At 51.4% G+C, this 11,267-nt stretch overlaps 2 protein-coding genes across 2 annotated transcripts; one reads left to right on the plus strand and one right to left on the minus strand.

The window, feature by feature from the left end:
- The first annotated feature begins 92 nt into the window (after positions 1-92).
- SMAC4_02018 (uncharacterized protein) lies at positions 93-2,733 on the plus strand. The gene is made up of 5 exons (XM_066089696.1): positions 93-1,221; positions 1,283-1,652; positions 1,715-1,835; positions 1,917-1,981; positions 2,049-2,733. The coding sequence occupies exons 1-5, from the start codon at positions 1,069-1,071 to the stop codon at positions 2,405-2,407; spliced, it is 1,068 nt and encodes a 355-aa protein (XP_065946813.1). The 5' UTR covers positions 93-1,068; the 3' UTR covers positions 2,408-2,733.
- Positions 2,734-5,355: 2,622 nt separating this feature from the next.
- SMAC4_02019 (uncharacterized protein) lies at positions 5,356-10,869 on the minus strand. Its single transcript, XM_003348950.2, has one exon. It carries the CDS (start codon positions 10,069-10,071, stop codon positions 5,860-5,862), a length of 4,212 nt encoding a protein of 1,403 aa, XP_003348998.1. The 5' UTR covers positions 10,072-10,869; the 3' UTR covers positions 5,356-5,859.
- Positions 10,870-11,267: the final 398 nt, after the last annotated feature.

An 11,267-nucleotide genomic window follows, 5' to 3' on the forward strand; every position in this document is an offset into this window, starting at 1 on the left:
AGGATGGCTCAAATCACTTGGATAGACCCTTTCCCGGGAGACATTCTCCCCACTTTCCAGGATTTGTGGAAATCAAACAATGCGGTTGACCTCTGGGTCACCTCAAGCAATTCAGCTCTACCAGTCCTCCTGCTGAAGAAGAGGGGAATCACTCACCGGTGATATGGGTTGCAGCCACCATCATCCCACCTCGACATGATGGGTTCGGCATCGGGTTCGTACCTGACGATCCCACCGTTGGGACCAGCAACCAAGACCAAGCGGCATATGCAATGAGACTCGAATCAATCCTTGGGGAGCTGAACCGCAACGGCTATGGTGGTCGCCTGAGCTCTGTCCAAACAGTCCAGTCCCATACCTACCGACAGCAACCTTGAGGAACCATAACACACGGGTGGCACAAGCAAAGGGAACGAGTATGATCAAGCCGGCTGATGTGCTGCCCCAAATGACAACAATAGGCGTGTTATCGCCGTTGCAAGCGTCCGTAAACACCAAAAGCAAGCCAAAGGACTGGTCACTGGAGGACTCCTTTGTCACACTATCAGCCGTGACCGCCCGCCAGCAAACGAAGTACAACCTCGGACACGGGAAAAGCTGTTTTGACCCGGTGAGGCCTATGCTCTCGGCCCCGGCTGCGGGTTGCAGCGGGCTCAAGAGTTTCGACTCCGAGGCCAGGCAAGAAGAAGTACCATTACCAAAAAGGGATCTGGCAGTATGTCGATGTGTCCCAAGTAGGCTTCCTACATACCTCTCTCCTTGAGCTCTCTCTCCCTCTTCGGGGTCGAGGGTCACTGGGATAGGTATGTGCAACATTTGGCACCACGCAACCATGGGCCCGAACAGATTGCATATGTTGTGTATCGCAAGCTCGCCCAAGGAATTTGTTCTTCCTATAAGACACCTCTTGACAGCTTGTTGAACCCAGAACCCACTCTCCCCTCCCCCCCTGTTAGGTCTCAGTCTGGCACACGTCCTCAACCCTTAACCCATGGAGGACGGTTTTGCTGCCGCTGCCGCTCTTCTCTTTCTACCACTATCATTATCACCATCATTTTCGTTTGTAAGATGGAATCTGAAGATCGAGGATCCGAGATCCTCGCCATTACTTGGACGCTCACCGGTTTGGCAGCGCTATTCGTGATTGTCAGGATAGTATGGAAGTTTCGTTCCAACAAGACTAAGCTATGGTGGGATGACCATGTTTGTTCTCTCTCATGGGTAAGTGCACTCTCCATGCCATCTCCAGATATCTTCAACCACTCTGCTAACAATACAACAGTTCGTCCTCAAAACCTCCACCTTCATCATCACCATCGCCACTTCCAAAGGCCTCGGCAAACATGTCCAAGCCATCCCCGAAGAAAACCTCCCTGCCATCGGTCTAATCGGCAATTTTATCGGCACCCTCTCTATCCTCGCCTCGGTATGGAGCAAGACCTCGTTCGCCCTCACTTTACTTCACTTGCTGTCGGGCAGATGGACCAAAGACCTCCTCTGGCTTGGCATCGCTACCATCCACGTCTTCCTGATTGTCAACGCCCTCTTCATGTGGATTAGGTGCTCACCGGCAGCAAAGACGTGGGATGTCTACATGAAGGGGACGTGTTGGGATAACCAGGTGTATCCGCAGTATGCTATGTTTGCCGCTGGTATGTATCTGGATCTGTGTCAACAACAGTGCTGATATCGTACTGATATTTCATGGAAGTAGGCTACTCCGCAGCCGTAGACTTCATCCTAGTTCTCCTCCCCTTAGCATTATTCTATCAACTCCAAATGCTGCACTGGAAAGAAAGACTCGGCATTTCTCTAGCCATCATCGTCGCCTTTCTGTACGTACCCCTCCCTCCCTTCTCCCACTTGGAAATGCCAATAACCACCCCCCTTGCTAACCAACAACAACCAACATCCAGCTCCGGTGCCGGCGCCGTCAAGAAAGCAACCGTAATCTCGGGCCTCACTTCATCAGACTTTACTTGTAAGCACCATCCATCCTTCTACTCAAACCGACCCGTGTAGGTAGGTACTAATACAAGTCCTCGAAGTCACTACCGCCCCCCTAATCTACTACTCAACCGCCGAATCCGCCCTCACCATCATCGCCGCTTGCATCCTCTCTCTATCAACCCTTTCCCGAGTGGTTCAACCCCAGAGCTCAACAGTAAATAAGTCGCTGGCAGAGAACCAGAGTCAGACGTCGGAGAGTATCCCGCTGGGGGCAGCTAGCGCAGCTAGTGCAGCTAGTGGTCAATCGTCAGCGCCTCCGAGTTCTTCTTCCGGAAGAGAAAATAACAACGGTATTAGAGTTGTTGAAGGACGTGAGAGTGAAGGGGGAAGAGAGAGGAACCGTCCCTGGTATAAACTCCCGCCTGATACGAGTACATGGCCTGGGGTATTGATGTGATGAGATGTGGGAGTGCGAAGCGAGGGTGAACCAAGACAAGAGGCCTAAGATCGTGCAGATTTCGAGTAGTAGATGAAAAGGCTGGAAAAGAAGCGAATTCGGCTTGACTGCACGCCGCGCGGCGTAACTTACTGGAGGTACAACTTAGATGCTTTGTTTTTTTATTTTTTATTTATTTTTTCAACTAGGGGTCCTGTTGAGAATTCTGGTTTACACAATATCGTATCATGTCCCACAGTATAGAGCTAACTATGTAGGAGGGAGAGAGAACGGAAAATAAACACAAAAAGACCAGTTCTCAAGGGTAATTGAAAAAAAAAAGTTGAAAAAAAGTTTCTGATTTGAAGCGTATTATCACAACCTGGAACCCGCAAGAAAGAGAAAAAACAGCTTTTGGTATGTAACCTTCCCTTCCCTTCCAGCCCAGCCCGTCCCATTCTAGCCCTTTTGTGTTTGCCGCAGATACCCCTTCCCTTTCCTTGCTTTTACTTTTCCCGCTCCCCTCGATACCTCTACTCCATTTCACTTATTTAACCTCGCTAACCCAACCACTGATTGCTCTTCCAGAGACCTTCCAGTCGTGTCTCCCTCCCTACACCAATCGGTCCCAACCAACCGTGGAGTAAATAAGGAGCAGCCAACCTTGAACCATTCATCCATCCCAATTAAAGACCCCTCACCTCATGTCACCGACCAAATCGCAGAATCAAACGGCAAACTAAGCTCGTTCCTTCCCCAAATCCAAACCCCCCTTCCTCCTCCTTGATTACCCGTGCCCGTGCCCGTGCTCGTGCCCATGTCCATTCCCATTCCCATGCCCATGCCCATGCTCGTGTCCAACACCACTACCACTCCCACTCTCACCACTCAACACATGCCTAACCCCACTCAACCCATGCAGCAACCTACTACTCGACAGCGCAGACTCATGGGTCCCCGTAGACAAAGAAATGGACATGGAGCTCCAGACACTACTCCTCCTTCCTTTTCGGTCATGTTCACTACCTCGCGTTCGTGATGTTCCTGGTCTCCTCGGTCGTTGTTGATGAAGTGGTGCGGTCGGCAGTGGCGGTAGTGGTAGCGGTAATTATAGTTGTTTGGACTCCCGTTTGGACTGTATGGCTTCGTGGGGAGTGGGTGTGGTGAGTATGGTGGTGGGTGTCGACGGTGTCGTTTTCCGAGCTGCTCCCATCTGTGTCTGTTTCTGAAGCGCATTCACCACCAGGTTGGTGGGATTCGTGAATGCTTGGTGGTATGGAGACGGGGAGGATCGCTTCTTCTCTTGAGCCTATGCATAGGGGTTGTGTTGCGTTAATTGTCGTATGGACTAGGTCTAAGGTAAGGTACAGGTATGAGGGTGTATGTTTCTAGGGAAAGTGAGTGGGTGGGAGAAAATGTTAAGAGAAGATATGGAAAAGAACATACAAATATTCCCAGCCCCTCCCCTACCAAATGATCGTCGACGGTTCATGTACTCGTCGCTCATGAACTGGGGTTTATATATGTGGAAGCGGTGGACCGGCGGGCCAGGAACTCTTTTAGTTTCATGGTGGGTTGTTTTGTTTGTTTATGGCTGTATACGGAGTATCTCCACAATAATCCGCTATCAAGGTACTCGAGTTGAAAGATGAAAGTGTAGGTGTGATGTATGGAAGGTTACTCGGTTACAGGGGACGCGAAGTGTAAAGTGCTTTGTTGATATTATTCTTCTTCTTGTTGCTGATGGTGTCAATGTTTTGTTGATGTAGTGGCTGTTACTGATGTACTTTGGGTTGTGTTTAGACCGGACTTGAGATTCGAGATTCGAGATTCTTGCGCGTGTAGGTGAAGGTAGGCATGAAGTGGATACTAGCTCCAAAAGTAGAGTTGATGTTCCCAAATGCGATGACGGGAATTGGTGAGAGGTGTTGCAACAGGTCCAGGAGATCAGAAGCCGAAAAGATCAAAGAGGTCGAAACAAGCATTCATTCATCGAACTCAAGAAATTCGACATATAAAGGGGCTGTTCAAGAGATCGGAGTGCAGCAGAAAATTTCATATAGGGAATTTTCATCGCAAACTTTGCAATCGGAGGAAGATCGGAGGAGGTTGTAAGTCCTGATCTTTATACAAAAGTGATGATGTTGCTAATATCGAAGTGTAACACCAACAACACTAGATCTGACTTAGACAGATCGAAAAGGCCAAAAACAGTCTGAGAGACCCCGGAGGCTCCACCTACGATGGAGGCCGGAGGCTAAAAGGGAGCGAGCACGCTATTTAAGCCTTTTCTCTTCCTTAGCTCGCCCAGGAGAAAATTGATGACACCCGAGTCCACCACTCAAAGCACCAAACTCGGCCAGAACACCACAAAAATCAGCGATTTTACCGCATTCGATGCCCACTGAGGGCATACCATCAAAGTTATACAGTCCTCATGTCTTCTGGGTAATCGATTCAGTTAGTTTTTGTTGGCTTCCTGGGCTTAGAACTTAATCTCGGGTCTCATCAATTTTGTCCCGGGCGAGCTTAGTTAACGAACGGGACAAGCACCTGAACGGGAACCTGCCGACGTGGTGAGGAATTCTAAACTCAAAACAGACATCGAAGATGGAGAAAGCCGAGAAAGAGCCACCCACAACTGCGGTGATGTTATTTAGATAAGTCCATGTTTTGTCATTGGTTCCTGCCTTCACATGCATTTCGGAGATCGGACGACGGGACAAGAGATAAACAGCCGGGCTGCTGGGGAGGGAGGGAGGGACGGGTGGGAAATCACAAGCTCCGTAGCGTCATTCTCCGCAAAGCTTGAGTTGTTCGTAGGTGGTGTCGATCCGATCATTGATTTACATCGAGCATATGATTCGGGAGAGGGTCCCGAATGAACAGCTTCATTGGTGGTGCTGCTGTTCTTAATAAACTCTACGAATGGAGATAGTGGCAAAAACCACCGGCAATAGTTTGTACGACGCTATTGCGTCACAGTTCGTGGGGAAGAAGGGATGAGATGTTGATGGCTGACTCCCGTGTCCTTCATAAGTTGGAGCACACCGGAATCTACGATAAATCGGATGTCAGTAATCTTCTCAACCGCCTCGAAGGAAAGATGACAACTACCTTCTCGCACCTCCTCCATACACTTTCTACCCTTAGCATCATCACGGGCAACAAGCAGGAAACCCACCACACAAAGAAGTCGTATGAAGAAACAAATCACGAACACCCAAATATTCCAAAATGATCACACCACCATGAATGATATCGTCTCCCATTTTTGTTTTTATCTTCCAGCGACCAACTACAGGTCCCACGCCTCGCTTGCTGAGCCAGATCCGAAAAAAATCGCCATACCTAAAGCCCAAAAAGAACACTCATTCGTACGTAAGAAGCCGAAAAACTTCCCTTTACCAACGTTGACAAACTCGGAAATTCAGCAAAGTAAAGATGCAACCGGCCTCCTCAAAGCAACCCGACTAATAATCGCCATTCCCTGTGAAACCAATTCCATCAAGCTCCTCATCACCAATCAGATCATGATCCTCCGGGTCAGGGTATTCCGATCCATCACCCTCCAGCCTGGCCACATACTGCTTCATGAACTTCTTATCCGGCATCAAGCCCGCGTACATGAATGCAGTCATAAGTGCCGGGGCGCCTTCACCCGGTCTGCTCGTCATTTGTGCCTTGATGTACGCCAGCTGCCTGCCTGCCATCTGCCAGACAAATTTGGGGCTCTTACGGTAATACAACTTGAAAGCCGTGCTGGCCCTCAGCAGCGCCCACGTGTTCATTTCCCGGTCCGGGATGAAGGACAGCTCGAGCAACCTGATCACCTTAGAATCATCGTTGGTTCCGGACTTGTCCATGGCCTCGGGCGTGATGGCGCACCATTTCTCATAGACCTGGTTGACGCGGACGGGGTAGGAGTCGGCGCTGTCTCTCATGTCCTTATTTTTGACCAACCTGCCGTATTCCTTTTCCACTTCGCCGATGCGGTTCTCGAGCGTGGTGAGTAGCAGTGCGCAGGATCGTGACTTTTTGCCGAAATCTTTGAAGAATGCGTGGTAGGCTGCGAGTTCCGGGTCCCAAAAGTGGGCACCGTCCTCTGTGTCCTTGGCCGCTTTCATGGCGTTGTGAAAAGATTCCAGTTCCTTGTCGATTGCGGGCCTAGCGATAGTGAATTTCAGGTAGTCAATGATGTGTGTAGGCTCTCCACGGCCGAACCAGTTGTCGCTTTTGTAACCTGGTTCAGGGAGAGACAACATGCCTCCAAGCAACTCCCTACGCAACTGAGCCCAGCTCGCTTCATTAAATATGATACCCTGCTTGCTCTGATCGACGAGATTTCCAACCAGTGAACTGAGAATGATAGCCGGCTCATTACAAACACTGTTATTGATGTAACAGAACCTTTCCTTGTAGTTGGTGCACATGCCCAAGAAGTTAGGCTGCATGGCAAAATGGAAACTCTTCTGGATCATGTCGTATATGGCCTGCTCCTTAGCCTCTGGGCCAGCGCCGTGTGATGCCAAAATCTGCTTGAATGTCGTTTTGTCCTTCCTAAGGTACCTCGACAGGTCAGGCTCCAGAGGCATCTCCGCGTTGACGAAACCAGCGACAATCTCCGGATCCCAGCAGACCCACGCCATATCGCCGTCGTAGTCTCCACCAGATAGCTTCTTAGCAAGCGGTATATCTCCTTTAGTAGAGAAGATGATAACATCCTTGAGCATATGAAGCTCTGGCTTGAAGACTGCTCGGACACGTTGGATATCACTGGGGAAATGGGCTGGAGATCGTGCCACCAGGACATCGCAGTCGGATAGGAGTGTGAAAGACTCCTCCTCGTCTCTGAACTTGGATGAAAATCCGACATGAACCTCATTTTCCTCGAGCACATCCCAGAAATCGGCAATCATGTAGATGTACGCTGATCGACCGACCCGAATGTTCAACTTGGACTTTAAGGTGTCGCACTTCCGTTTTTGGAGATCCCAGGCGATGTCTTGCAGGAACTTTTGCTTCTTGGGGTCAAATCCGCTGTTCATCAAGTAGTTCAGTGTCTCCTCTTGGCTGTCAGGGAGCCCGGCAAGAAAAGGCACACGGCCGTGGCTGACTCGAGTTGCGCGAGTAGAGTAACTCTCGTAAACCCACTGGCGGAACTCCACAGGACGATTCAACGCATGCTTTTGCTCGCTGAACTGTCGTTGCAAATCGTTAACGAGGCGGTCACCGATTGCCTGACGCATCTTCACCTTGTCCATGGCCCTATCCTCCAGGACAGGCAACAGCTGCAGGTTGAGGCCGGCTGACTTCAGTTCAGAAGCCACACTGCGGACTTCCAAGGTCCGTTGATGTTTGTCGACAAAGTCACATTCCCACTTACGCTGGGATGGATATGTCTCGATCCAGTCATCATCGCCCATGTCGTTGACGTCGATAACCCACATTCCCTTGGCCGAACCAAACCGCCCTTGGACAGCAGAGGGCACGTCGCCCAAGCCGAGAACATCGCGGATCTTTTTTGCCACGCTTCTCGACATGCGGCCTACACCATCATTCATCACTTCGTCAGTGCCTGAAGGTGAAAGGATATCCGACTTGTGGTGTATGATTTGGTGAGGCTCCAGCGTCATGATGGCATAGGTCTTACTCAGACCGAGTTGGATACGGGAAAACAGCTTGAGGTGCGGCTGCCAAGTGTTGTTGTCGAGTTGCAGTAACCAGTTCAGCATTTTGCTGACTTTGAACTCGGTTCGTTGGTCCACAGGTTCCTCTGCCGGAACGACAGCTCTCTTGCCGAACACATCAGGTCGAAATGTGTGGCCGGTCTCAGCAAATAAGTGAACTCTCTCCTTGATGATGGGTTTTGGATCATCGGCATGAAGACGGAACTCCTTGAGAGGCTTCCTGTATCCGGCATCTTTGGCGAAGAAAGCGCGCCATTGGCGGCCTACGAGGGAATGTGGCTCCTTGGTGAGCCACTGGATGACTTCTTCGACAGCACCTGGTTGCTTACTAACAACCGGCGGAACGCTCGGGCTAGTGCTCGTAGGCGACGGTATAAGGATCTCGAAAAACCTATCAGGACCGAACCGACGGGTGAGTCGACAGCCCTGCTCGAAGATGAGCGGCTTCAGCTTCACAAGGTAAAGGGGCGCAGTTGGCGAGTTATCCGGGTTGTAGTCTAGCACAGCAGAAAGAACAACGGCACTACCCTTGCTCTCAAAGTTGCCCGTCATTGCGGTATCGAACACGTCGGTGGCCGGCTTTTCTGGGAATGTTTTGCCTCGGAAAGCATCGAGCTGGTAGAGACTTTTCCAGATATCCGTGACATCGCGCGCGGTAGACCAGGAAGGGTCGTACTTTAAGCCCAAGCTCTCGTCTTCCAAATCCACTTTGCAGTGCATGAAGAGTCTGGTGACTTCCCATGCAACAGCAAGAGGAGCTTCGTGCAGCCATTTGGGGAATTTTGGCCAAATATCCTTCAGCCGAGCTGCAACAGCCGGTGCATGAACTTGAGCCACCGGTTGAGCAATTTGTTCACCCCGACCCAGTCCATTCGAGCGACTCGGCTCAGGAATTGCGCCCTCGCCGCCAGAACTTGGAAACGAGCCGTAGATACTGCTGAATGATGTTTCACCCTGGGAGGACGAAGAAAGGAACTGGTTCTCGACATGGGCCTTTGCTGCCCTTCCCTTGCTAGGAGATTCAGGCATGTTTCCAGTCTCGAAGACCTTGGCATCCACGGGTCGCTTCTTCCTGAGTCGTGAAGGAGGAGCCTCAGTACTACTCTGGGAAATGCTCTGGTTATGACGACCAGTGTTAAAGACACTCGAACCATACGAGATGCCTTGTGATGTAGTATTGAGAGAATCCACCTGGTCTGCTCGTCTAGTACCCGTTGCCGTGGGATCACTGGTATTCGCATGCCTTCGACTCGGTACTTTGTCCAAAGCGCTCGCAATGGGCATGGGCGGGACGGCGGCAGCGGCGACATTATCAAACAGCTTGCCCTTAGCCCGCTTAGTGCCTTGGTTGGGATCTCCACTCTCGAGAGACGGCCGTTTAGAACCGGTATTCACTGGATCGGGAAACTTTGGGGGTATCGCCGCGCTGTGAGTGGGAGGGCCTGTGGCCGAGCGAGCAAACAAGCGTTTGGGCGGATCAGCGAAAGTGACATGGGCAGGCTCATCGTTGCGCTTAGTGCTGGTGGGGGTTGGGCGGCTCAGGCGGCTTGGGCCGCTTAGAGTTCTTCCAAGCGTTCGAGCTGGCGTGTTGTTAGGAGGTGGCATAAACCTATTAAGCACCTCGAGCAAGACGGTCTGCAATTGCCATTGTTGGCCCGCAGTCGTAGCGCGTGGGGGTTCTTTGGACCACGAAAGGGTATCAGGGTCGGCGTGGGCCTTGGGTATCCAGTTCGAGCTCGCAGCTTTGGCCTCGATGAAGAAGTTGGTTTCTGCCTGTGTCAGAGATTCATCCTTCTGCCAGTAAAGGAAATTGAGAGCTCTGTATATCTTGTCATGGCGCCCGAAACTCTCGTCTCCCTCGGCCAGCTCCTTCCGGCGGTGCGGGGTGAGAGTTGCGTCTGCGACGCACTGGATGCCCAGGTTATAGTCGGCATTGAGCCGGTTGATGATTTCCTCGACGGAACTATTCCTCTTTCTAGGAGTAATGGGGTTCATTTGTGCCGTGGGAGATCGGGCCTGGAGAAGTAAACAAACGAATTAACGACCAGGTAAAAAAAAGATCGACCACCACCGCAAAGGAAGACATCGCGACTGTGAGATATACCTAATCCCCCGACTTGAGCCTCTACAGAGCGGGAGCGTCTTGGGTGTCTCGGGCGACGAATGTGCGGGAGCAAACAATGCCACCGTGGTTTTGCCCTCCAAAGCTTTGCGGTTGTCAAGGTGAGCGACAGGTAAATCTTCGCGAACTTGATCCTCTTGTATGTTTTTTGAGCTCGATTAACCGATTTTCCTGAAATCAGCCTTGGCCATATCCGCCTATCTCGTTTGCTTCACGAAGTCGAGATCGAGGAGCAAAAGCAGGCGCAGCGGGAAAAGGCGAGTTGGGTTGGTATTTGGGCTGATCGAGTTCAAAGACACGGTTCGCGCAAAGCAGGACAAGGTGGTTTTTCGTGGACCTGATGGCGCGAGGTGTTTGGACACCTTTGAGCATTTCGGACGAACTTGACCGAGCTTTGTGCCGTGTTTATGATTAGCAACGCCCGGAACTGATTTGGGCAAAAGCTTCGTCTGATCCGAGGAGTTGCAATAGTGAAGGGGACATTTCAACCGCAATGGATGGCTATAGAACCGCGCCGAGCTGTCGACTGTTTGGAGTGGTTGCCGATTAGTCCCAACCCAACTCGAGACGTTTCCAGATTAACGCCCAAGCCGCTGCAAGAACCTGCCACAGGATCGAAACGGCCGCTGTCGGCGCAATTGGTCACATTCAGCCCGATGTTCAAAAGAGCGCGGCGGTAGTGGTATTGCTGGTATGGGTGGTGATATCACTGGTAGTGGTGGTGAAGGGTAGCCGCCGTGGCCGCGCAGGAGTCGCAGGCTCGCAGCCTTTTCGCATCATGCGACGCGCCCATTTTGGGACTGACTGTATGCACCCTCTGAACGCCTATCTTTTGCGTTTACTTGCAGAAGCTGCAGGGGATGGCAGCCCTAGGAGGGGTCCACAGTAAGTGACAGGTCGCTGCTGTCAGGGTGCCGGGGGGGGGGGGGGGGGGGGGGGAGGACCGGATGGAAGACACAAAAGGTTGTCGGCATGAGAGAACATGCTGAACGGTGACGGGTTCTGTGATTTGACATCCTTGGTTGTAGCTTGGAGAGTTTTCGTCTGAACACAGAGAGGAAAGATTCGA

The sequence above is a fragment of the Sordaria macrospora genome, chromosome 4 (genome assembly GCF_033870435.1).
Source record: "Sordaria macrospora chromosome 4, complete sequence".
Taxonomy (NCBI): domain Eukaryota; kingdom Fungi; phylum Ascomycota; class Sordariomycetes; order Sordariales; family Sordariaceae; genus Sordaria; species Sordaria macrospora.

What these genes read in the sequence shown, in the direction of transcription:
- SMAC4_02018 (XM_066089696.1), top strand. Translation starts at nt 1,069, where the DNA reads ATGGAATCTGAAGATCGAGGATCCGAGATCCTCGCCATTACTTGGACG. An exon ending in ATGTTTGTTCTCTCTCATGG is followed by an intron (nt 1,222 to 1,282) that starts GTAAGTGCACTC and finishes ACAATACAACAG; the next exon opens with TTCGTCCTCAAAACCTCCAC. An exon ending in GTATGCTATGTTTGCCGCTG is followed by an intron (nt 1,653 to 1,714) that starts GTATGTATCTGG and finishes TCATGGAAGTAG; the next exon opens with GCTACTCCGCAGCCGTAGAC.
- SMAC4_02019 (XM_003348950.2), bottom strand. Translation starts at nt 10,071, where the DNA reads ATGAACCCCATTACTCCTAGAAAGAGGAATAGTTCCGTCGAGGAAATC.